Source organism: Serinus canaria, chromosome 26 (genome assembly GCF_022539315.1).
Source record: "Serinus canaria isolate serCan28SL12 chromosome 26, serCan2020, whole genome shotgun sequence".
Classification (NCBI taxonomy): domain Eukaryota; kingdom Metazoa; phylum Chordata; class Aves; order Passeriformes; family Fringillidae; genus Serinus; species Serinus canaria.
This window is the reverse complement of record NC_066339.1, coordinates 5,572,177-5,598,291: the sequence shown is the minus strand read 5'-3', so window position 1 is coordinate 5,598,291 and position 26,115 is coordinate 5,572,177. Positions and strand designations below refer to the sequence as shown.

The window sequence follows — 26,115 nt, the reverse complement described above, 5'->3', positions numbered from 1 at the left end:
TCCTAGAGCTCTGTTCCCTCTCCTGGATGGGCAGCAGGCGCATCCCGGCAATTCCCGGTACATTGACGACAATTCCCGGCTCATTCCCGGCACATTCCCAGCACATTCCCGGTACATCCCCGGGTCATCCCCGGTACATTCCCGGCAATTCCCGGCTCATTCCCGGCTCATTCCCGGCACATCCCCAGCTCATCCCCGGTTCCCGGCCCAGCAGCGCTGTCGCTGCGGGCCCGTGGCTCCCCCAGCCCCGCACACGCCGCGTTCCCATCCCGGGTTCCCATCCCGCGGCTCTCCAAACGCGCAGATCCAGGTGGGAAAGACAATGTAAAGAGTTTGTTTATCCCGCTCCCCTCCCCGCGCGCAGCCCCCGAGGCCATCAATTATTAACTTGGGGAAGAGAAGGCGTTTCCTCCGCAGCAGCGGCTGCTGGCAGGGATGGCGCTTGTCACAGCCCGGGCAGGTTTCCCTGCGGGAGCAGGGAGGTGTTTTGGAGGGATGGAGGGATGCTCGGAGCATGTGGTGCTGTGCCAGAGCTCTGCTCGCTCAGCACAGAGGGCTGGGCTGGCCTTGCCTCGCTGAATCCTGCAGACAGGAAAGTGGCAGCAGCATCTCCAGGTTTTAAGCAGGGATGATGCTCCAGGAGGATTCCGTGGCAGGAAGAGGTGGTGGAGATTATCCACATGTCATTCTATAGGTGTCTAGAGAATTAAAAAATACCTCTGCAGTATCTTGGCTTTGCTGTTGGCTGTAGAGTTTTGTGGTCTCCTTTCAGGTTTATTTTAGAGAGAATCTTAAAAGTTTATAGTTTTCCTTCCCCCTGGATGGTCAATCATGGCTCACTGGAGGTCTCTGTGCTCGCCTTGCAACCACAAAACTCTCTCATTATTTCTCCTGGACTGGAGAAATCACACTGGCTGCAGTGGAGACAGAACCTTTGCTCCAGCTCCCCCTCCCACACGCTGCCCCTGCTCTGTCTGCAGTTCGGAGCTGAGATTTTTGGATTCATTCCTTCTCCTACCTGGTCCTCCTCCTCCTCTCACCCCAAAACAAAGGCAGAATTCGGCAGCTGTGAGGTGCCCCCTGACCTGAGTGTGTTTTGTCCTGCAGATCCGGGCGGATGGGCCGCCCCAGGGCGGGATCCAGTACGAGGTGGTGCCGGTGTTCAAGGACGGCAGCCCGGTGCTGCGGGACATGGCCTTCTCCACCGACCACAAGTACCTGTACGTCATGTCAGAGCGCCAGGTGAGTGCCTGCTGCCCTGCCCGGGGCATTCCAGCTCAGCACTGTGCTCTGGAGCTCAGCCCCGAGCTGCTGCATGGGGACAAGGGCTTGGAGGGCCAGGAGGAGCTCGGGTTTTTCTGCCCCCGAGCAGAGATTGGCCTCAGTGCTTGGGGGAGAGCTGAACCTGCTTGTTCCTGGCTGGAAGTGATGGGAACTGAGCTGGTTTGGGGCTCTGAGCCGTTCCTGCCTCGGTCCTGAGCCACAGGGGTTCCTTGGTTATGAAGTCATTTGAAAGCAGGGAAGAAATGTCTGAGAAGAGGGCAAAGTCTTCTCCCTGCTGAAAGCCTGGAGTGAGTGAATCCCCGAGGCTGAGGAAGGCATTTTGTGCTTGTTGGAGACCCTCAGGGACAGACACTTGCATGAGCAGCCACAATTTCCGATCCCATCCAGCTCGGGCTGGGATTAGATGGCAATAATGAGGATCTGTGCAAACTTTGCAATTGAATTATTTCATTCAAATGTTAATGTTTGGTCACTGTGCAGGAGCCACGTGCTGCCCATGCTCCCAGCAGGGAGGAAAGGACCCAGTGTGGATCTCAAACAGTTGAGGAACTGTTTTCATTAGGAGCAAAGTCCAGGGGGAATGCCTCTAACTCATCTTTTATGAGGCAAGAGCGTCTTAATATTCATCAAAGCACTAATTTGCTTAATTGTGAAACAAAAAGATGTGAAGAGAATTAGCAAATAATAGAATATTCCTGGAACATTAATTCCATTTCCAGCCACGGCTCTGCCTTGGGGAGACTCCAGGAGCTGGGGGCCGTTGCCTCTCATTCCTTGCAGGGTGTGCCACAGGATTTGCCCGTTGCCCTTGCAGCAATGCGTGCTCTGGGTCCCAAAATCCAGCAGCCCATGCATATGGATCCTGTCAGCTCCTGTGACCCCAGTGCCCCCATCCTGCAATGTGATAGGTCAGCAAAGTGCAGCCAAGGAGATATTTTTCCCTGGATCTCTATAAAGGAGGCTGATGATTGAAAAGGGGTCAGCACCAAGAGGAGGAGGGAGGTCCAGCAGCTACAGAGGGTGAGGCTGAGAATGGTGGGAGGTGCTCTCAGAAGCACTGAGAGTATGCAGCAAAAAATGGCCTCTGAGGGCTGGAAATGGAGAACAAACTGAAATTTGCCACAGCAGAATGCCACAGGGAGCAGCTGCTCCTGGCAGGGCTGTGCTGCAGATAACTGGGGGGAGGATTGCCCAGAGCTGGGGTTTGATATCTGAGACAGAGCCAGGCCAGGCCCTGTGTCCACACACAGCCCTTGAGAATGGCTGGGGCTGTGGAATTACCTGGGGAAGGTGCTCCCCAACAGCTGCAGGCACCTCCTGAGCACCTCTGGGCGTGAGGACAGCCCTGGGATGGGCTCTGGGGGCAGCCCTGGACCTGGGGCTGTGAGGATGGAGCTGTGAGGATGGAGCTGTGGGGATGGGGCTGTGGGGCTGTGGGGCTCTGGGGCTGCTTCCCACAAAGGATGGAGGGAGCTCCTCGGCACAGAGCCCAGCTCCCTTCTGCGCAGGCAGCATCCAGGACCAGCTTTGTGCAGAACTGCAGGGAAAAGAGCCTCTCCCTGCTCAGATCTGGAGCTGTGGCTGCAGGCACAGCCCTTCCCCATCCCCTGGCTCCTGTCCCAGCCCTGTCTGTGCTTTGCTCCAGTTTTTTCCTCCCTCTTTTTTTGAGCTCTCCCTGAGCCTTTCATGTCTCACTGCCAACTCCTTCCAAAGCAGAATATTTGACATTTGATTTCACTCCCACAAAGCACAGAAGCAACAGTTGCACAGCCCAATCCGGGGGAGAGAAGAATAAAGAAACTTTGCTTCCAGGCACTCGGGGCTCTTGAACCCCTCGGTGTAAGGGTGGTTATTAGGAGCTCTTTCAGGCTCCCTTCTCACAGCACCTGGTTTCAAACACTCAGAGGGGAAAGGAGAAGTGGCTCTGACACTATTTAAAGCAGGAATTCATTTCTCAGTGTTGGTGGAGCAAACAAAGCCCATTTCTGCACACAGGATGAGCAAGGCTCGGGGAGAGCTGGATGGAGATGAGATGGAGATGGAGATGGAGATGGAGATGGAGATGGAGATGGAGATGGAGATGGAGATGGAGATGGAGATGGAGATGGAGATGGAGATGGAGATGGAGATGGAGATGGAGATGGAGATGGAGATGGAGATGGAGATGGGTGGCATTGCAGGAGCTTTGTGGGGTTCCAGGGCAGGAATAGCACTGGGTCTGGCAGAGTTACTCGCCCCAAAATCCCAGTTTTTGGGTCCTGTCTCCAAATTCAGCATGGGTTCTGTGGTGGGGGGACCAGCATGGCCACAGTGAGGGGACCATGGCTCTTCTCAGCCACTGCCCAGCGTGAGCTGTCTCATTTTTCACAGACAGATTCAATTAATGGTTTCTATCAGGAAAAAAAAACACACAGAAAAAAAAATTGAAGTGGAATTGGTCACGTTGCTGCTTCACTGGTGAGACATGAGGAGCACCCAGGGCTGACCAAACAGCAGGTGAGGGGTTAATGGCAATGTATGACAAACATGGGGCCACCAATGCTCCCTGATTTAAAATCTCCCATTTTGTCACAGAGCCCACACCAACAACCCCTGCACGTGCAGAAAATCTTCTCTGCTTTCCCCCTTCAGGAGGGAAGGGCTGAGGCTCCCAGAAGTGCTGCTGGTGCTGAGGAGAAGTGGCTCTGTAATTCAGCCCAGCAGCATCAATTGTCTGGCTGTCAGCGAGGCAGTTGGGTTTTCTCAGTGCCTGAAAGCTCCAGCTCGATCAATCCTGTGGGATGAGGGGGCTCTGATGGCCCCAGGGCTGCAGGAGCCCCCTCTGCTCCCCAGGCAGCCCAGCCCATCCCAGCAGGGCTGTGGGCATTATGTAAGCATCAGCAAAACCGGGGCCAGAGATTTTCACAGCTCTCGACAGAAGAAGGAATTTGGTTATTTTTAAGGCAGGAGTGAGAGGAGCTCAGTCAAACCCAGGGCAGGGATTGCTGGCTCCAAAAGATTTCAGCACCTAATCAAGGGCTGCAGACATGGAATTTAAATCAGCAGGACTGAAATGCTCACAGGAAATGCTGGGTGGAAGGAAGATCCTCGAGTTAGGGGTGAGGAAAACATCCCAGGAGGGCCCTTTCCACCCCAGCCTGTGCACCAGGGCTCCTGGCACCCCTGGCAGGTGGGAACTGTAGGGGCAGAGGAGCTGGTGCTGAGCAGGCTCTCCCTCTGCCCTCGCTGCCTCTTCCCTGCCTGAAAACAACTGTGCCAACCCGAATTTTCCCTTCCTTTTTTCCCAGCTCATGATCCCTCAGTTGTTGGTGCTCCTCAGGTGAACCCCCAGGTGAGGTGCTGGGAGGGAAGAGCAGAACCTTCCTCAGCAGGCACTGCCCAGGGTGCTGTAAGAGCAGAATTCACCTTGCAGAACCATCCTCCACAATCCCTGCAGCCTCCATGGGCTCAGGAGCTGCTCCCAGCCCAGCCATGGCTGCTGCAGCCACGGGGGAGGATTTGCCTCTGCTTCTCTGAGGAGTGGAACAGAGCAGGCTCCTGCCCTGGCTGGCAGCCTCAGCACTCCCCAGGCAGAGAGGAAAGCCCAGAACCACCCCGTGAATGCCAAGGAACACAGCAGAGCCCTGAGGGAGCCCCTGGATGTGCCCTCTGTGGCTTTGGAGGGCACAGGTTTGTGTTCTGTGATGGGATCAGAGAACCACAGAACGGTTTGGGTTGGGAGGGACCTTGGATCTCATCTCATTCCACCCCAGGCTGCTCCAAGCCCCATCCACACTGGCTTTGAGCTCTGCAGGGATGGGGCAGCCACAGCTCCTCCTCCTTTATTCCCAGACCTGTTGCTTTTCCAGCGACTGAAACCCCCTTCCCCCTCCACATCCATCACTGTGGCTTTAGGTAAAGAAATTGTCTTTTAGCCTGCTCTGGCAGCAGTGAAATATTTGCTTTGCAAGTGCCCCGGTGCCAGGAGCTGCAGCTCTCCAGGGATGATTTGTTGTGCATTCCCCTGCCCTGTAACCCGCAGAGGTTTCAGTCCTGTGCAAACTGCTTTGCTTTGGGCTGAACTTTCTGGATGCTGAGGGAGGGGGAGGCAGACAGGAGCTGCCCAGATGATTTAGGAGAGGTTGGATTGGAGTGAGGGCTGGGAAAAACAGGGGAGCCCATCAGTCCTGGAGCAGCAGGGCTGTAAATACCGATGGTGTCCTGAAGAGAACTGAGAAAACATGATAAAAAATGCATGAGACGGGGATAAAAGGGTCTGGAGTCATCAAGAGGGAAAAAAATGAACTGATTAAATTTTTAACTGCATTATCTGCTAGTTGAACAGCCAGTTAGCTGGACGTAATCTCAGCAAACTTTGGCACAGGGAGATGGGCTGGATCCCACCAGAGGTGTCCAAAATCCTCTCTCCCCTGGGCCCCTCCACCTGCCCATGGGCTGGGACAGAGAGGGAGCTGGGATGGGCACAGGAGCCCCTGGAGAGGAGGGGCTGTGCCCCTGGGCTGTGTGCACAGCTCCTCCTCCACCCTCCCAAAATTCCCGACTCAAGGAGCTCAATTAGGAATAATTAAGAAATTCCTCTGAAAACTTGTCTCATTAACAATACCTGGCTGCCAGGAAGGATGTGTTAATTACCCAAAAAGCCAGCCCAGGCAGGTGGGACAGCCTGCTGGGCTCCTGCTGCCAGCACATTTGTCAGCCCTGCTGGGGCTCACCTGCTGCTGGCCACGCTGGCCCCAGTGCCTCCCCCAGCCCCAGGGGTGTCTGCCCAGACCCAAAATCAACACGGGCAGCTCAGGGCAGACGCCTGTGAGGTGAGGAATCCTTGGAGGATAAACTCTGGGGGGAGAAGGGCTGGCAGAGGCGGCGGTGTGAGCGGGGTCAGTGGGTTTGTTTCTCCTGGATGAGTTATGTCACAGACATTGCTCCTCTGGTTGTTCCTTTCAAGTGCTGCCTGCCTTTGCCTGCAGTTTGTTTGTTTTGCTTTGGTTTTTCTTTGTATTAGGGCTGTTTCTTTCCCTGCCAGTCTCAGCCACAGGGTTCCCATGTGTTTGCTTCGGCATTTGCTTCCCTTTCCAATTCCTCCTCTTCCACAGAGCCATTGTTTCATTTCCAGGCCAGCCACCACAGTCCTGAGGTATTTCCAGAATTTCCCTGACATGCACAGAGCCTCAGCTCCCCAGGGCTGTGGGGTCTGCAGAGGGACCTGGGACACCCCCAGGAGCTGGGGAGAGCTCTGATGTCCCTCCAGATTTGGTGCCACCACCCCTGCTCCTGAAAGAAGCTGAGCTCATGGACTCCCAGAATTTTTTGGGTTGGAAAGGAACTTAAAGCTGATCCACAGGGACACCTCCCAGTGTCCCAGGCTGTCCAGAGCCTCATCCAGCTCTGCGGGTGATGCTGATGTTTGGAATGCTGCAGGATTTCCTGTCTGGATGGACAGACAGACCCAGGTCCTCCTCACCATTAGTAAAAGGAGAGAGCCGTGTTCCCAGGAGGGAAAAGTCCTTGAAGGAGAGATCTGAAATGTCACACTCAGTGCTCAGTGATGAAATTTAAAAGCAAATTTGAATTCCTTTTCCCCTTTAAAGTTGCCCTCATCCCCCATCCCCGTGCTCCTGGAATAGTTTGTGTCCCCAGCAGAGGAGTTTGGGGACACTGAGCCAGCGAGGTCGGGAATTGCTCACATCAGGCACCAGCAGAAAGGAAACATAACTCACAATATGCTGAGGGGAGCTCTGAAATTGCACAAATTATTCTATTTTATACTTTAATTAGTTTGAATTAGCAGTGGGAATAGATGCATAAAATGATCCAGCGAAGGGTGAAATGGAAAAAGGGCTGTGGTGTGGAGGATGGCTTTATTGTGGTGGGGTTTGTGCACTCAGTGTGCAGGAGCTGCTCCTGCTGGATCCAGTCCCTGGGAGCACTGCCTCACCCCTGGAAGTGCTTCCCTCACCCCTGGCAGTGCCCCAGCCAGGCTGGACAGGGTTTGGAGCACCCTGGGACAGTGGAAGGTGGCATGGTGGCACTGGAAGGTGACCCCATGGCAGGGCTGGCACTGGAGGGGGTTTAAGATCCTTTCCAACCCAAACCATTCCAGGTCTGACTCTGCCAAGTTCAAGCTCTGTCCTGCAGTGCTTCCCTTGGATCAGGCTTGGCCTGCTCTCCTCCAAAGCCTGGGATAGTGTGGCACTTTTCTGGTGTGGGCTGGGGGAGCAGCTGAGAGCCCCCAGCATTGCCCTCTCCAGACTTCCAGCTCCTGCCTGGACTCAAAGGGGCAGGAGGATTTAAGAGAGTTCAAATCCACCCTGACTCTTAAAGGCTTTGCTTTTTTCTCCTTTTCCCCTGAAGGTTCTGAAAAATGCCCCCAGATGAGGTGGAACTTGGCTCAAGCTCCTGCAGGCTCCAGATAGGTTGAAAATTATGGATGTGCCCAGGGAAAGTGGCTGGAATGGTCTTGCAAGCTGGGACTAAATATAAAAGTTAAGGCTGGTTGTAAAGCAGAAAAAACCCAACATTTTGTGAGGTTTGCTCTTGCTCTCCCTCCTTCTCCTCCTCTGGAAAAATATTTCCCATTATAACTTTGCTGTGGCAAAAAATGTTGTTATTTTCTGGAGGGAGGTAGACAGATTTCTCAGGGATGTTCCTGGAGAGCACATTCAGCATCCCAAATGGAAATCCTGAGCAGCAGCCGTGGGGCAGACCCTGCCTTTCTAAACGAGAACCCCTCTGGCCTCGGGTGTCCCTCCATCCCCAAGGTCCCTCCAGCCCCACGGTCCCTCCATCCCCAAGGTCCCTCCAGCCCCATCCCTGTGCCATTCCAAGGATCCACTTGATAACTGTGGCATTTCTGCCTGGTGCTGGGGAGGAGAGGGAGCTCCATCAATAATCCTGTATTTATTTGAGCAGCGAGCAGGAATGTGCCTGGCAGACTAAACACTGCCTGCTCCCCCTGCCCCAGCCCTGCCCAGGGCCCTGCCAAGAGTGATGGGGGAGAGGGGGAGCAGCAATCCCGGCCTGGAGCTTTCTGTGTGGGTGTTAAAGAAATTATTTTTATTGTAATCAAGCTCGGAACGTGCTGCTCACACAGGGGGATTGTTGTTTTCCCCATTTCTTTTCCCTCTGCCTTTCCCACCGGTTTCTCTGCAGCAGCCCCCGGCAGGCTGTCAATGCTGGGCTCTCCACTCCCAGACTGGGGAGATGGAGCAGCAATAGCAGCTTTTAGATCAGGACTGAAGCGTGGAGGTGCTGTGTGACCTGTCCACATCCAAACCAAACTGGCCAAAATCCCTGGAGACTGAGGGCAGGATTTGGTCAGGCCTGCTGTCTGCCTGGAGCTGAGGACAGCACTGGGATCAGGGACTCTTCCTTTGCCTCCTGCCTTTGTTTTGGGCTTTCCCCCATCCATTTAAGTGACTCACAGCTATTAACACCTCGCTAAGAACTGCATCGAAGTATTTTTATTTTCATTTTCTTCGCGGAGGGAGCAGGGGAAGGCCAGAGTTTAACAGCAACTCCTCCCTGTGTGGCTGGGCCTTGCAGCAGACAGCGCTGCCCACAAAAACAATTCGCTCAAAATCCATCCAAAAAAGAGCTGACCACACTTTTATTTGGAGAAGCTGTGCCAGAAACAGCATTCCCGTGCCTGCAGAGAGGAGAGGGCAGGCTCCAGGCAGTCAAAAACGAGCTGGGTTTTTCCATTTTAGGCCTCTGCGAGGCCCAGGCTGGTGGCCTGCGCTCCAGCTCGTCCCTGGCACCCCGTCCAAGCAGGAGGCTGGAGGAAATGTTGGATTTCTAGGAGAAATCTCCCTGAGAGGCAGCACCAGGGGCTGGGAGCTGCGTTTAGGCTTTGTTTGGGGGATGCAGCCCTCCAGAACAGCCAGAGCCAACCAAAAAGGACCTGAGCCCTCAGAGGGAGGGAGGGGATGACGGAATCACAGAATTCCCCGAGCTGGGAGGAACCCACAGGGATCACTGAGCCCTGGCCCTGCTCAGGACACCCCAAACCCCACCCCGTGCCTGACAGCAGTGTCCAAACACTGAGTTTTGGTTATTTTAGGGGTATTTTAAGCCACGAGCAGGATTCTGAAGCTGTAGCACCAGAATGTGGGGTTTTGTGTGGGGTTTTGTGTGGCGTCTTATGTGGGGTTTTGTGTAGGGTTTGTGTGGGGTTTCTGTGGGGTTTGTGTGTGGGGGATTTGTGTGGGGTTTGTGTGGGGTCTGTGTGTGTGGGGTTTGTGTGGGGGGGGATTTGTGTGGGGTTTCTGTGGGGTCTGTGTGGGTTTGTGTGGGTTTGTGTGGGGTCTGTGTGTGGGGGGTTTCTGTGGGGTTTGTGTGGGGTCTGTGTGGGTTTCTGAGGTCACCCTGATGGCAGCAGTGTCACAGCACTGGAGGATGGGGACAGAGGCATGGGAGGCTCCCCTGAGCTCCCCGTGGTTATTGTCTTTGGGTGCAGGGCAGGCTCCAGGCTGGGCTGTGCAAATCTCGTTAGAAAGCCATTCCCAGCTAATGAAACCCTGGGAGAGAGGGATTTGGCTCCCCAGCCCTCAGCTGGAATAAATCCACCTCCAGTTGTGTGTGGGCTGCTCTGCCCTCTCCCCCAGCACAGGGGCAGCAGCACTTGGTGCATCAGAACCTCCATAATGTCAGGTGATAATTATCTGCTCTTAAAAAAAAAAAAAAAAAAAAAAAAAAAAAAGCAAAAACCAAAATAAAAACTGCCACGAAAAGCCTCACCTGGCCTTTAATCCTTGTGCAGGAAGGGAGAGCAGCCATGTAAATAATTCTGCCTCCCCTGCAGCCCGCTGGGCTCTGGGTATTAATGCCAGGGGCCAGAGCTGTTGGGGAGAGCTGGAGAGAGGAGGGATCTGGGATAAATGCACCTCAGCTCTGCTCTCTGTGAGGCTGGATGTGCCTGCCCCAGCCAGGCTCCCTCTGGGGTCATGTTTGTTTGGCTGTGCCTTTATTGCTCCGAGTGTGAATTTAGCAGCTCCTACCGGGTGAAATACGATTGTCTCTGTGCTCCTGGCCAGGCTGGGCTTTGCTGAGGTTCTGAGCACAGCTGCTGCAATATTTGGGATTATTAACACCCAGCCAAGGCAGACACACAGCCCTGGGCCTCAGCTGCTGGATCTGTGCCTGGATTTGTCCCTTTTCTGCAGGTCTGGGGGGATTTGGGCACTCGGGGCTGGCTGCCATCCCCATCCCTGCAGGGATCCATGATCCCTCTGTCCTTGTGCTGGGCCCCCTCCTCCTGCAGGCACTGAGGCAGGGATTGCTCTGCTCTCTGCTTTTTCTTGATTTATCTGCTTTTTTCTTGCCTTTCTCACCTATATTTATCCACATATCCATATATCTACCTCTCTATATATTTATCCAGCAACTGAGATGCAAATCCAGCAGTGCAGAGGCATCCAGGCCCATCTGGGACTGCACAGGCTGCTGGAAATATTTCCATAGCTTTGCATTCCCTTTCCCCCTGCCTGTCCCAAAGAACACAGGGGTATCCTCTGCATGTAATGAAGTCTCTGAAGGGTTGAACAATATTTCTTTTCCGCCTCTAACTAATCTTTTTTAATGCTTGACAGCCTCATGTTCTGTAATTTAATGCATTTTATTTAGAAAATAACATTTAGTGCCACTTTGGATTTCCAATTATTCTTCAATCGGACTTTGAGGGCCTGATGTCTTTGTCACTTGGATGTGTGCAAGAGATGGCAACATCAGAGCAGACAACAGCAAATTATTTCCACTACTGATTACTAGGCTGGGGAGGAAAATATGCAGGGACAAATTTAGTCTCAGCATAAATGTATGAAAATGAGTTAAAGCATTGCAGCAGCAGCAGCTTTGTGCTCGGTGTGGATGGGCAGAACCAGCCTGGCTCATCCTGCAGCCTCCTGCAGCACCAGGGGACCTCTGGGAGGAAGGAAAGCCTCCAGGAATGGGAGCTGCAGTGGCTCTGTCTGTGGTGCTCAGTGGGGGCTTTGCTGACACCTCCTGTGCAGGAGGAAAAGCCTCCCCAGTGAACCCATCATAAACCCCAAATGACTGCTGGCCAAGGGAGGAGCTGCCTGCTCCCACCTCGTGGGACTCAGGGGTTTGATCTGGAGCTGTCAGGGCAGGTTTAGGTTGGATTTTAGGGAAAGGTTCTTCCCCCAGAGGGTGCTGGCACTGCCCCGGGAATGGGCACGGCCCCGAGGCTGCCAGAGCTCCAGGAGTGTTTGGACAATGGGATGCCCAGGGTGGGATTTTGGGGTGTCTGTGCAGACCAGGGTTGGAATTGATCCTTTTGGGTCCCTTCAGCTCAGGCTGTTCCAGGATTCTCTGATCCTTTCCTGCCTGTACAAAGTGAGGTTCCCCCTGCCCTGCCCTGCCTGCAGTTCCACAGCCTGGGAATCCAGAGAGAAGCAGGATGCCCCTGTTGGTCTAAATCTGCTCTTGGAGTCTAAACCATCCCTCCAGGGCTCCTCTTTAGCCTTGAGACAAGTCTGGCACCTTATCACAGGGTGAGGTGCCAAGGTTACTGTGGGCAGGGCCAGCCCAGCTCTGCCTTCCCTGTGGGAAAAGCAAAATGCCTTGTCAGAGTAGAAAACTGGGAGAATCCAATGACCTTTCCAGTCTCCAGTGTGAACAAAATTCAGCCCAAAATGATTTGGTGTGCATGCAGGGGAGGGAGGATCACCTCAGAGTGATCAAACCTTGTGTGCTGACAGCTCTCAGTGTTCCCTGGGTTTGTTGTGGCCCTGAAGCTCGGCTGTGTTGTCTCCTGAGATGTTTCCTTGGTCTCCTGAGATGTTTCCTTGGTCCTCACTGACATGTCCATGGGTGGGAACAGACCCTTGTCCTACACCCAGCCACGCCAGGCTCCTTCTGTGGGGAAAAGGGCTTAGAGCTCATTTTCCTCCAGAACTCAGGAGTTTGGGATATGCTTAGGACAGCTCGTTCCTCACACTGCCCGTCAGGTTCCTAAATTATTTTTGACAGCCGTGTGTAATGATATACAAATGGGAAAGTGATGGAGTAGCAGAAAATTGACTGGCAAGGACAGCGTGATGGAGCTGGAGAGCAATCCTGCTAAAAAGCCGTGGAGACTGCGGAGTGCTCCTGGAGCAAACACCAAGCAGGGCCCTCGCCAGGCTGTGGAAGCAGCAATGATACCACTCTGTGACCTTTAAAGCTACTTAGGCCACTCAAATGCTTTGGATTTTCAAGGCTCTGCAAAATTACACAAACCTGCCATGCCTGGGATGTTCCTCCCAGGTTTGTGCAGTGTTTGAACAGTTTGAAGAGCCCTGAATGGTTCAGAAATGGAGAATTGAGGGTTGTTTGTGTTCCTGCCCTGTGTGCAGCAGGCCTTTGTGGCTGTGGAGAGGGTTTGAGCAGGGTCTGTGCTGAATGTCCCCAGCATTGCCACAGAGCTCACTTGGCAAGGCAGCATCCCGTGGGATGTGGGCTCTGAGGGATGAACCCTGCAGCTCTGCCAGCCAGGATTCATGGAATCCTAGGGTATGGAAGGCACCCACAAGGATCATCCACTCCAAATCCTGCACAGGCACCCCAGAATCCCACCCTGGGCATCCCTGGGGGCATTTCCAAACGCTCCTGGAGCTCTGGTAGCCTCAGGGCTGTGCCCATTCCCGGGGGAGCCCAGGCAGTGCCAGCACTGGTCACCCACTCTGGGATGTGGGATGCTCTGCTGGAAAAGCAGAGGGAAATGGGCACTGAAGGAGCCAGAGGGGTGGATGGCATCATTTGGTGCCCAGCCCCTTCTCTGGGCAGAGCAGCAGCCCAGTGATCCTGCCAGGCACACGCGAGGTGCGGGGCCGAGCGAGGCTGGGCCGTTGGAGCGATGCCTGCGTGTGCCAAGCAAACAAACAGAAAGGGCCAGTCAAAGCTTTTCAGTGTCACTGACACCCTGGGACGTGCCAGAGCTGGCAACAAAGGCAGCATTGAGACACAGCATGGCCTGGGAGGCTGCTGGGAGCGGGCAGATGTGGGGCTGTGCCCACCCTGTGCCCACCCTGTGCCCACGGCTGCGCGGACACGGTGGGTGGCAGGACACGGCCTGGGCTGGCTCCTCAGCAAGGAGGGTGAATAAAACGTGGCCTCCACATCCCCTGTGTGCCAGGGGTGGCACTGAGGGGGCTCTGCAGGGACAGCAGAACATTCCTGCTCCCTGCCAGGCACAAGGCAAAGGCAGCTCCGAGGTGGCAGGGGATGGGTGGCTTCGGGACACTGGGCTGGACACAGAGTGCTGACAGAGAGTTGGGGCACACCTCGCCTGTGTGCCCTCTGAAAGTGCCAGGCAGAGATCTTCATCCCAGCAGGCTCAGGGGATGGACAGGGCACTGCCACCTGTGCTGTGCCCCACTGCAGTGCCCTGCCTCGCCCATGAGCTCGGGTGATGCTCACTTGCTGCCGGCAGCAGCGGGGCCCTGCTGTGCTGTGTGAGCACATGGTGACGGTTCCAGCAGGGCTGCAGCTCCCCTGTCACTCCAGGCACGCCAGCACACACACCCTGCACTGGGGACAGCCAGGGTGACCCAGGCCTGTGGCTGTGGCTGCTTTGCTCCAGCTCAGGAAAGGGTTAAGCTCAGGGCCTCTCTGGAGAGAGGGAAATAACCCCAGGGACCCCGGGGTCCCTCGCTGTGCTCCAGCTGCCTCCGTCCATGTGCTGCTCATTTTTCATCCTGAACACAGCTGCAGCCAGCAGCTCTGTCCTACCCCTGCTCCTGCCAGTTTTATGAGCAGAGAATAAAGAGAGGGAGCACACAAACCACCGAGGTTCATCTGCCAATTGTCAGGCTGCCGGGGCAGCAGGGACCGAGCCAGGGCGGGCACCTTTTCATTAGCAGCGTTCTTTATTCATCCCCCACAAGCTGCTCTCCTTTTTGAGGAGAGGACGTGCTGCTGCTCGGGTTTTTATCAGGGTTTGGCCCTGATTAGCTGGGTGGGATGGGAGGAGCTGCCTTCCCTGGGCTCTCTCCCGGGGTGCAGAGATCGATGCCATCAGCACAGCCTGAGCACCGGGGACTGGCAGAGCCCCAGGGCTGCCCCTCTTCCTTCAGCTGGGTAATTAGGAGCTCTGGAGAGGGGGAAGAGAGGTCACACGTGGAGTGGGACTATTAACCCCGTCCCTTGCCAGCCACCCTGCAGAGAAATGCCCTTGGAGCAGCTGCTGCAGCGCTGGCTCCCAGCAGGAAGGCAGCTGAGGCAGGGCAGAGCCCCTGCCAGGGGCACTGGCCCCCACTGGGAGGTTTGCAGCTGACAGACACCGTGCCAGGGACCAAGTTGGGTCCAGAAGTGGTGGTTTCATGTCTGTCATGTGGCAGAAAGAGCCACCCTCGTGGGTCCCTGTGCCCTGCTCCCTGCCAGAGGCAGAAGACAGAGCAGCTCATGGATCCACCAGCTCTTCTCATGGTGTTTGGCATTCCCATGTCGTCCTTAATGAGCTGATCCCCGCAAGCCTGCTCAATGATTCCCCCTTGTTCCCATCCTCCCTGGGAGCTGAGGGCCCCCAGTCCCCACAGAAGCTGGTTAATCTTGTCCTCTCCAGTCCCTTGCAAGCCCAGAGCTTTCCCTGGAGCTGCTCTGTAGGTAGGCTCAGCACAGGCTGCAGGATCCCCCTCGCAGTCTGTTGGGTCTGCTGCTGCACTGACGCCAGGGATATTTATGGAAATACATGCAGAAGCTCCTCAGGCTCCGATGGAGCAGAAATAGTTTCATGGCATTATTTGCCCAAAATGCCACCGTTCTGAGTGCTGGATCCGGACACTGAGAGGCTGATGTCAAAGCAGCTGCCTTCAGCAGGAGCTGAGGTGGCTGTCAGGGACAAGTGCCTCGGTGTGGCAGTCCTGGGAGCTTTAATGCAGCAGTTCTGGGGTTTGTGTGGAGCTTGTATCAGCTCTGCCTCCCTGGGAGCACTAATGCAGCAATTCTGGGGTTTGTTGGAGGCTCTGAGCTTGTATCAGCCCTGCCTCCCGTCAGAGCAGCGCCACAGCCCCAGAGCTGCTCTTTGATTCCACATCTCCCATGCAGCAAAACAGCAGCCCAAGGAAAAGCAGGTAAAGATCAAAGCTAAACCCTTTACCCGACCTTCTCTGGCTACAAAAACCATCCCAGCTTTCATTTCCCACAATGGGAGGCCCTTGGTTGGTGCTCCCACTTTCCCAGGGGCGCTTCCAAGCCGCAGGCAGCCCTGTTTGCTCTGGGGGGAGGGAGGGAGGGCCAGGGGGTGTTTAAAGAGCTCACTTGTGGTGGCACCGCAAATGAAGTCATGTCCCGAGGGATGGGGATGTTGTGGGGAGGGTTTGATGGGGGAAAACCGCCGTGTTGTGACTCGTGACCCAGCGAAACCCTAATTGTGTGTTTAGCAAAGCCCAGGCTGGAGCTGTTTCCTTTGCCTCCGTCTTGGCACGCTGCCCTTGGCTGGGATCACTCATCCTGTGGTTAGGGCTGGTCAGGAGTCACCCCAGTCGTTAGGAAAGGAATGTTAAAGGGCTGTTGTGTAAACCCACCGCTGCCTGAGCAGGCCTTGTTTTCAGTGCAAATCTGCTGCAGGGAATGGTTTAACCTTCATCGGGTTTTTTTTTATTATTTCATTAAGTAAGATTTATACAGGTATAGTGTTGGAAAGGTCATCCGTCCCTTGAGCTGTGGGAAGAGCTCTGAGCATTCCTCCCTCTCCACTTGGCTGTTTTACCCCTGGTTTCAGCTGGGAAAGCACCAGGCCTGGGTTTTGTTGCCTTCTGGGAAGTGAATTTATCCTGCCTGGTACCCCGAGCCCCCTCAGCCTTCCTGCCCCATTCCCACCCTCAGTGGATCCTCCAGCAGCAGCACCCTGGAGCTGCTGGGTGGCCTTTTCCCAGGGCATTGCATCCCAGCTGGGGGGAAGCAGGAGTTTTCCCCCTCCTCTCCCTTTGGGATGTTGGATCTGCAGCAGGGACCCAGGCTCTGGGCTCAGGATCTCTGGATGCTTCGCTGCTCCTGTACCCCTGAAATGAGACATTTTATGTCGTTCTTGTTTACTGACATGTGATAAGGCTGAGTGAGGGGTTTTTGGAGATATTTAAGATCCTCTAGCAGCAAGACATCGGGGGTTTGCCAGCACAGCCCGGGTGAGCTTTAGTGCTCTGCTTATCCCACAGCTCTGAGCATCCCCCGGCACCGAGGACACTCCAGCCAGGCATGGAGCTTCACAGGCTGAGGCAGCAGAGCTGGGAAGGAGCTTTTGCAGCTTTTCCAGCAGCAACCTGTTCTCCAGAGCTTTTCTGAACCCTGAGAACAGATGGCTGGGCTGGAGGCTGAGATGCAAGGACAAGGGACTCGTGTTGACATTACCTTTACCAGAGTGCCTTTCATCATTAGCATGTAAATGCCAGCAAACACCCAGGAATTATCCATCTATGATCTCTTCATCAGAAGAGGCCTCTGATCAGGTTAATCTCACTTTCCCAGCGTGGAAAGGAGGATGCTGAGCAGCTGTACCCACCAGCAAGGGGAAGCGCAGTGAATTTCTGAGAGGGGAGGATGCTGCGAGCACCAGGTTTGAAGTGGCTGTCAGTGATTGCTCTGCCTCCTGCACAGCCCTGCCAGGGCTGGAATGGCAGAGCTGATGGTGCTGATGGGGCTGCTCCTGGGGCAGCTGCCCTGGAACACCTTGGCTGGGTGCTGAGCAGCCCAGCTCTCCCGTGGGCAGGAGGGAAGCTCCCAGCCCAGAGCATTTCCATCCTCTCAGTGATCTCCTCTCCCTCCTGAGAAGCAGAAGAAGCCAAAGCAAGCATGGGGGGAGGGTGGAGGAAATGTGTTTTAACAGTAAATACGGCCTTGTTATTTATCAATGCAGAGTAATTGAAGTAATTTCATGTCGGTTTTAAATGCAGCGCCCAGGGATCTAATCTATCTGTCTAATATTAATGGGGAATATTTGCTTGCCTCATTCATTCATTACTGTTTTCATTAAGACTCTAGTCCCATTTAGGAGTCTGTTTGTCATTTTAAACTCTTCTGTTTTATCTTAGCCTGCCACAATCCTGTTTAACAACTGAAGTGAATCCGTGAGTTGCAGGCTGGCAGCCTGGGGGAAGGGGCTCTGCTGTCTGGCGTGTGCTTTTCCTGGGGAGCCAGGAGAAACAGACTGCAGCACTCACAGGCAGCAGGCTCTGAGCCTGCCTGCATGCACACCCTGGAGATGCAGGGTTCCACAGCAGAGCTGGGTGTCTGAGCTCCCAGCACGGCCATCCCTGCAGAGACTCCAGCTCTGCAGGCTCCAGCGTGTCCACGCCAGCCCAGGAGGCTGCTCGGAGCAGGGATGGGGTTGATGAATGCTCAGGGTGCTTCCAGCTGGGTGCTCTAGCTCCTCACAAGGTGTGTTCCCCTCTAAGGCACCCCCACCTTCAAGATATCACAGAATCACTGAATGGTTTGGCTTGGAAGGGACCTCAAAGGACACCTTCCCCTGTCCCAGGGTGCTCCCAGCCCTGTCCAGCCTGGCCTTGGGCACTGCCAGGGATCCAGGGGCAGCCACAGCTGCTCTGGGCACCTGTGCCAGGGCCTGCCACCCTCCCAGAACGGAATCTCCTCCCACTGCCAGGGGCTCTGTCCCTGTCCCTGTCCCTGCCCTGGAGCTGGGAGGATCCCAGGGAGCATCACCTGCAGGGCTGGGCAGCCCCGAGCTGGAGGCGTCCAAGCCTAATTAGAGTCACGGGGAAGGGGAGCATTGTGCTGTTAACCACTCTCTGGCACAGTGCTCTGACTAAAACAGTAATTTTTCTGAGCACAGCCCAGTAGTGAGTGCTCGTTGAACACCTAATTACTTTGGTTACCGCTCCAGAATTATTCTGAATTCCATTTTTGCTGTTTTCTCACCAAACAGAGAGAAACACTTTATAATTATTCACCTTAATTAATTTTCTGAGCTTCTGTTAAAACTTTTAAATGACTGCAGGGAGCACACCAGGAGTTCCATGGCAGCCAGGCAAAGCAGAGGCCGTGAACTGATGCGAGATGAAAGTTTCCTGTGTTGGACTGATCCCCACCTGAGCCCGGAGATTTTGGAAGGCTGCCCCCTTTTATCCTGATTAATTAGTTCCCCCGAGGCCTGGGCTAATCAAAGGGCAATGCTCATCAGCTGGTGGCCGTGGCAGGGTGGCATCAGAGGACAGTGCCAACACGTCAGGGAGCCACTTGTGATGGCAGCAGTGATGTCCCCTGGCAGGAGCACAGGGAGGGGCCCCTGGCTGCTACTGGAGCATCATCCTGGAATCCAGAGGGGGCTCCTGCAGCAGCAGGGAGGCTGTGTCACCCTGGCAGGTGAGGAGCAGGGGAGCTCCTGCCTGGATCACCACCCTGGCTTCCAGGAGAACATTTGAACCTTTTTGTGCAGTCAAGAATGAAGTTGCCACTCCCCTGAGGTGTGGTGGCTTTCCAGGCATCCAGGGACATGGATCCACCACAGCAGAGCCCTGTCCTTGTGGGGGAGACCTCTAGCATCCCATTCCTCATTTTTGGCACCCTCATCACCCCACTCTTGTCGGGGAGAGGTTCTGTGGGTCAGTTCTGCAAGAAGCTGAGTGGTTTAGAGTCCCAAAAGAGAAGGTTCTCCTGAGGGTCCTGTCCTCCCCAGCTGCCATCCCTGAGTGGGGACACCAAGCTGTCACCAGCACCCTGGGGGCAGGAGCAGCTCAGAGGAGCCAGGCATGGAATGAATGTGTGGCTGCACCTCATTATTTAATCCATGAATTTCGCTCCATTTGCCATTCCAGAAGCTCCTGTGAGTACCTCAGCCAGGTGTGTGCTCCAGATCTCATTTCAGCGCTGCAGATGAGAGAATTTCCTCCTGACTCTGTGTGGGCACAAGCTCTGGAGGCAGTGGGCAGTGGGCACAGGGAGGTGGGCACAGGGTGGCCCCCCAAGTCCCAGGTGCAGATGGTCTGTGCGAGGCAGGAGGCAGAGCTGGGGCTGCCAAGGCACACTGTGGCTGTCACACAGAGCTGGCACTGCTGTGCCAGTCTGAGCAGGGGGTAGGTGCCAGAGCAGCATCCCAAAAGCTGGGCTGAGCCTCCACCCACAGCTGGGAGCCCAGGGAGGGTCAGGGATGGGACACCCTTCCCTAGTGCCCACCCTGCACGGGCCCACCCTGAGCCCTGGAGTGTCACTGTCACCTGCTGGGGGCAGAGAAGGAGCCGCCAGAGCCAGCAGCCCATGCACAGTCATGTGCTGGAGATGAAAACCCATTTCCCCTCCTGGACGAGGCTGTGCTGCTCCTGGGAGCTGGGAGCGGGCTGGGATCTCTGCCTGGCACTTTGTTATTCCAACAAACCCTGCTCAGATGTTCCATATTGATGTGATGATTAACTCGAGCCGTGGTAAACCACAGGAAAGTGTTTGTCTGCAGGAGCCTGTGTGCCAGAACACGAGGCTGCTCCGAGCCCTGCTGGGATGCTGGGCCGGATGGATGCAGGAAACTCTGGCTTGAGGACAATTTTCCTGCTCGAGCAAGCCTCACTTCGGGATATTTGCTGTTTTTTCAGTCTTCCTTGCTTCCCAGAGGAGGCTGTCCTTGCTTTCATCACCTCCCTCAGGAGCCTGGCAGGCTGCACGGAGGGTCTGGAGGAGCCAAGGAGATGGGAATGTTTGCAGAAGATCTGATCCCTCACTCCAGAGTGATCCAGTCCCTGTGCTCCAGCACAGCTTGTCCCCCTCAGATGTTAATGAGGTTCTTAGAGCAGCAAAGCCAAGCCCGCTGCAAAGGTTGCCTGGATCAGAGTTGAAGGGGCTCTCTCCGTGCATCTGCAGTGCTGTAATTAAATAATCCCCTCGTAGCCATGGCAACGTTGTCTCCCTGTCCTCTCCCACTCGCTGCTTCTCTGCCAGAACTTCCCGGCGTTGATTTGGTTCTGACAGCCCGGGGGGGGCTCTGAGAGCCCTCCCTCTGTGCTGGGGCGTGGGACAGCAGAGCTGCTCCTGCAGGTCACCTGCACCTGGCAGAGCACTGCCCCCCAGTGCTCGGGGCCCTCCTGTGGCACAGGGATGGGTGCTGGAGCCGTTCCCACCTTTGGGAGCTCCATGGCACCCTGGGGATGCTCCTCAGTTATTTGTGGTTAAAACTCCCCTTTCCCCTCTCCTCTGGGTCCTGGCTCTGCCCCATGGGTGCATTTCCCTCACCCCACTCACTCCTGCTCCTCCCACACTCCCTGGCTGTGTCTGAGGTCTCCAGGAGGCAGGAGCAGCAGTTTCCAGGGAGGGATTTCCACAGCCCGAGGCAGATGGCACCCACGTGTCCTGCTCAGCAGAGCCACAGCATTCCCACCCCTCCACGCTGGGAATTTTTCTGGCAAAGGTGCCCAGCAGGATATTCCACCTGGAGCCCTGCTTGGAGGCACAGGAGGAGGAGCAGTGGGAAGAGTCTGCCAGACTTTTTACAGCCTCTGGGAAAGCCTGACTTTATTTTCCCTGTCACCCTGACACATTAATGGCTGCAGCTGAGGCGTCCTCCTTGCTCCTTCCCACACTTTTTCACGTCTCCTGCCCCAGCACAAAGCAGAGTTTTCTCATGAATAAAGGAAAGAATCAAATCTCATTGGAAAGTTCATCAACTTTGGGCTCCTGCTCAGTGAGTGATAGATGGCTTTAATTACACTGAACTAGTTGGCATCTCTACTCCACTCCCCAAAGTCATTAAAAATAGATTTTCTGTTTGAACTCCAGCCCCCCCAGGGGTCTGTGGGCAGCCTGCTGTGGCTGTGAGATGCTCCAGGGGCTGTCTCCAGCCAGGGGAGGTCACAGGACTGGGCTGGTAGCACGCAGAAGCTGTGGAAACTTTGCTTTGGCTGTTTATTTATTTATTTATTTATTTATTTATTTATTTATTTATTTATTTATTTATTTATTTATTTGGAACTGGTTTCTTGTACTTATTTGCTCCAGGGGCTGGCAGAGTTGGGATTTGTGTGTTTTGGAGAGTCTGTATTGATTTTTTTTTTTTTTGTAATTTTATTTTGCTGGTGCTATGGGTCAGGCAGTCAGGGACAGTAATAATGAGCCTTTATCATTTAATGGTTGAGCAGCAGGTCCATTTGGGCAGGGAGAGCAGGAGCAGAGGTCACAGCTGGGCTGGGGGGAGCAGGGCTGTGCCCTCAGGAGCGAGGAGATCCCCCAGCAGTGCTGGATTCTTGGCTGCTGTCCTTCACACAGATGCTCCTCCAGAGACATTGTTCAAACCCTCAGTGTGGTTTTTAAAGAATTATCATGTGCAGAAGCCGCAGCTTCTGAGCAGAAAAAGAAACGAAGCGCTCAACATCAAATCATCTCTAATGAACTCTTATTCACATAATTCCAACCCTCCGTTATTTATAGAGCGCAGCGAGAGCATCCAGCTCCTCACAAACATGAAACAAGGCCTGAGCTGCATTTAAATCACGGGGACAGATCCTGCCAAGCCTCCCTGGGTGGGTGTGAGCGGGGGATCTGCTGTGCTGGGGGATTCTGGGGCTGTCCTTACCCCCAGGCTGGCTCAGGGCTCAGAGTGCTGGGCTGATTTTAGGGGCAGCCCAGGGACCTACCTGGGTGCATCCTGTGCCAGCTGGGGTCTCCCACAGGGAGATTTTTGATTTGAAAACCTGGGTTTGCTGCTGGTTCTCCACCCAGGGGCACACAGTGGCTGCAGCGCTGGTCTGCACTGGGAGGTGCTGGGTGGGCACTGGGGGTGGGCAGTGTTTGCAGGAACAGGTCCTGGATGGGCCATCCTGGGGGGCTGTTCCTGTCACCAGGCCCCTGGGCTCGCTGCCACCCCACTGTAAAGTGCTTTTTGCTCCTTACAAGGGAGAGGCAGAGCAGCAAGAAGCACAAAGCCCATCCCCTGCGGCCACCCGAGTGCAGACCCTGCGAGGGCACCCCAGGCCCCTCTGCAGCCAGCACTCAAACCCAGCCCCTCATTTCCACCTTGGAATTTCTCCTCTCCATTCCTGAAGCCCTTCTCATCCAGCAGGGGCTGCAGGCACTCCCAGCCCTCATTCCCAGGGTCCCAAACCGAGCCCTCCACCCTCCCCACGGGCTCCACCTCGGCCAGAAAACTCCAACCCCGGGCGATCTCTGTTTCGGGAAAAGCTGTTGAGTGGGGCTGAGGAAACAAGAAGAATAGCAGCCCTATTGGTGTCCAGCTCAGAGAGGAACTGGGTTCTCACTGTGTCAACAGCACTTGGCGTGACAGTGGCCGTTGTGTGGGGAGACACTGCTCCTTTCAGCACGGCTGCTGGGAGCCGGGTGCTGTTGTGACGGACAGAGCCAGAGCCATCCAGCACTTGTTTGAATTCCCAGCCAGTTGCAGGCATCGCTCCTGGGGCCCAGGAGCTGCAGGGAGGCTGGGAGAGGATTATCTGTGGGTTTGGTGGGGGAAATGGGAGTCGAATTGCAGAATCACGGAATGGCCTGGGCTGGAAGGGAGCTCAGAAATCATCTGGGCACCTCCCGCTATCCCAGGTCGTGCCAAGGTCTGTCCAGCCTGGATTTGAACACCTCCAGGGGTAGCGAGTCCACAGTCTCTTGAGAAACCTGTTCCAGTGCCCCCCAACCTTACAGGAAGGGATTTCTTCTTGAGCAACCTGTTCCAGTGCCCCCCAAATTTACAGGAAGGGATTTCTCCCATATTTTGTACAGGGAACACTGCAGGAGCTCGATATGCACACCCACCCTGCTGCTGGAGGTGGCAAGGAATGGGTTGGAAAGGTTAAAGTGGTTGAAAATGCTGGAGGTGGCAAAGGATGTGTTGGAAAGGTTAAAGTGGTTAAAAAGGTTACAAATGTCTTCTCTGGAGCCAAGCAGTGACCTGTGGTTAAAGCCTGGTGTCGTTTTGAAGCCTCTGGGGGTTTCAGTGCTGGTAAATAGGTCAGGACCGTGCTGCACCTCACCATCACCATCATTCCCCGTGTGCTGTGAGTGGGAGAGGGGTTTACAGCAGCCTTTGGAGCTGTTCCCACCTGAGCTCCCCTCTGTGGCATGGAAGGGACAGGGACCCCCGGTGGGTCAGGCCTGGGGACACAAGTGGCTGCTGCTGGAAGGGCTGGAGTGGCCCAAGCAGTGAAACCCCCCCCAGAGCCAGCAGAGCAGTGAAACCCCCACCCAGAACCAGGAGAGCAGTGAAACCCCCACCCAGAGCCAGCAGAGCAGTGAAACCCCCCCCCCAGAGCAGCAAGCTGCCACAATCCCAGTGATTCCTGCCCTGGGGAAGGGTGAGGCAGCAAAGCGTAAATCGGGGAGGAGAGGGCTCAGCTCCAGCCCAGGGGAGGCTCTGGCCAGGGGGGTCGGAGGAGCTGGCACCACTGTGGGAGCCCAGCTGGGGCTGTCTGTGCCCAGGACTCAGCCAGGGGATGGGTGACCTCACGTCTCAGTCTCCAGCAATTCCTATTCTTGGATGTCGGAACGAATCCATTTCATTTCGGGCTGTGCTGCTGTGGCTCCGAGGGGCTCAGCAGGCCCTGGGGCTGCCCTGGCTGTTCTGGGCACAGCAGCCCTGAGTGTGTGTGTCCCTTGCAGGTGTCCCAGGTGCCCGTGGAGTCCTGTGAGCAGTACACGACCTGCCAGGAGTGCCTGAGCTCGGGGGACCCCCACTGCGGCTGGTGCTCCCTGCACCACATGTAAGTCCAGCCTTGGCCGTTCCCTGGTGACAAGAGCAGCTCTCAGAGCTCCCCAGAGCCTCCCACACAAAACAAATCGGGCTGAAGTTCCTCAAGTCCATTTTTCTCTCCTTTGGACATTCCCTGCATTGCAGCTCGGATGCCGTTGGAGATCCCTGAGCTCCTGGGAGAGGCGAAGGGAAATCAGCTCCTGCTTCAGGGACAGGGCAGGGCAATGGGGATGGAAAAATGATGGAAAAATGATGGAAAACCAGAATTTGAACTGGTGGGAATGGAGGCCTGCTGGTTTGCACGCCCCTCCTGCTGTTTTGCACCCTCCTGTTCTTTGCCCAGGCTGCAAATCCCAATAATGTGGAGCTTTTAAGGGAACAGCAGATGCGATCCTGCGAGTGGGGCTTTGCTCCCAGTGAGGTTTCAGCAGCAGAGCAGAGCACAGAGCCCCTTTAAAAGCCCCAAAAGGGAGATTTCCATCCTGCAGGGGAGGTCAGGGGGTCTCAGCTCCAGCTGCTCCAGAGGGACCCAGCAGAGGGGCTGGGAGCTGGCACAAAGGGCTGAGGGTGCTTTTCTCCAGGGGAGCTCCGGGAAACCCTCTCTGCATTCAGGAGGTGTCTGTGCCCTTCCTTTCTCTGGCCTGCCATAAAAACCAGCACTTCCTAAGGCGGAAGGGAGCCCACGGGGCAGAGGAGCTCGGGGAGGAGGGGAGAGAAATCCCCCCGGCCCCGTGCCAGCTGCTGGGCAGCCCTGAGTGCCTGGGCAGGGGGAGGCAGGGCTCAGGGACCCGCACAGCAGCTCTTGGCCCCTTGCCTGAGGAGCAGGTGCTGGGGAGCTGCAGGCTCCTCCGCAGATCCGGCCTGGATCCGGGGCTGGGGGCACAGCAGCTCCCACCCAACTGCGGGTTTGGCTGCTGGGGAGGGGCAGGAGAGGCAGCTCAGCCCCTGAGCATCCCACAGGCTCCTCTCAGGGAGGGGCTGGGGGTACCAGCAGAGCTCTGAGCAGCCCACAGCAGCAGCCCAGGGCACTCTGGGCATGCTTTGGGGGTTTTTAGCTTTTTCCCTTTTTAAGTGAGCCTGTCCAGCCCTAGAGCTGAGCCACCCTTGGTGCAGCCATGTCCCAAAGGCCTCACTGGCCCAGCTCCTCTGTCAGAAGGGAATTGTTTGCACCCTTGGGCTCTGCCAGCCCCCTGTGCCCCCCGGGCTGGGCAGGGGCTGCTGCAGCAGGAGCAGGGCTGGGGGCTCTGTGCTGCTCCTGCAGCAGCTCCTCTGCAAGGATCAGCGAGCACTTCCCTCATGCTAATGAGCTGAATCTTCACAAGCCACCTGGGAGGCAGGTAAAGGTTGTTATCTTCATTTTGCAGAGACAAAACCCTCGATGACAAGAGGAGAGAAAAGTGTCATTTCCTCTGCCCTTTTGGCCATGACATTTCAGCATCAACCTATTCCCAACAAGGGCTCTTCCCCTGATGGGATTTCTCAACTCTCCCTTCAAGCATCTGCACTTTGAAGCAGGGATCATTTCTCAGCTTTATTTTTTAAGCTGTAAATAATTGAGTTTATCTTGCTGCTCCTCGAAGCCTCTGTCATCTTTGTTGGGAGGCCCCAAGTGCTGGAGTGTTTGTATTTAATTTGTCACCTCTCCCCTTTCATTCTCACATGTCCCTGCTTCCAGCTGCTCCGTGGAAGGTGCTGGGTCAGGGGTGATGCTCCCACCGTGTTTGGGGGTGGCTGAAAGGCCGAGGGGTGGAGCAGGAGGTGATTTGTTCATCCTCTGCATGGACAGAGGGATCCTTTGCTCTTTGGGAGCGTCAGAGGCCTCCAGGAGATTGTTACAGGATCTCTCCAGCCCAGTGGGATGGGAAGCCTGCAAGACTTCCCCGTGCTGCTCTCTGCAAGTGTGTTATTGTCTCCAGGCCTATTTATCTCTGTTGGGGCTGTTGCCATAAATAGGATGATAAAAAAGAGCCATTCCAGTGAGTCAGTGAGATAAAGGCTCCAGTCAAGAGCTCACTTTAGGGCTATCTTAGAGATTCACTTAAACCTCGATATTTCTTCCTTTGGCACCATTCATATTTAGCTCCTTTATGCTCCAAAGGAAAAGGTACAAAAGGGAGAGGGTGAGGAGAGCAGCCCCAGCGTTTGTTGGGGATCAGGGGGGTGGTTTGGAAAGGGAAAGTGGAAACTTCACTTACCTTCATCTAAAG

General features: G+C 55.3%; 1 protein-coding gene across 2 annotated transcripts in view; it reads left to right on the top strand.

The window, feature by feature from the left end:
• PLXNA2 (plexin A2) overlaps nt 1-26,115 on the top strand; it is a 132,116-nt gene that overhangs the window by 45,969 nt on the left and 60,032 nt on the right. For both annotated transcript variants that reach the window (XM_050985224.1, XM_050985223.1), the window contains 2 exons: nt 1,108-1,242; nt 23,818-23,918. In XM_050985224.1, coding sequence (XP_050841181.1) covers nt 1,108-1,242; nt 23,818-23,918 — 236 coding nt within the window. The remainder of the gene's footprint in view (nt 1-1,107; nt 1,243-23,817; nt 23,919-26,115) is intronic.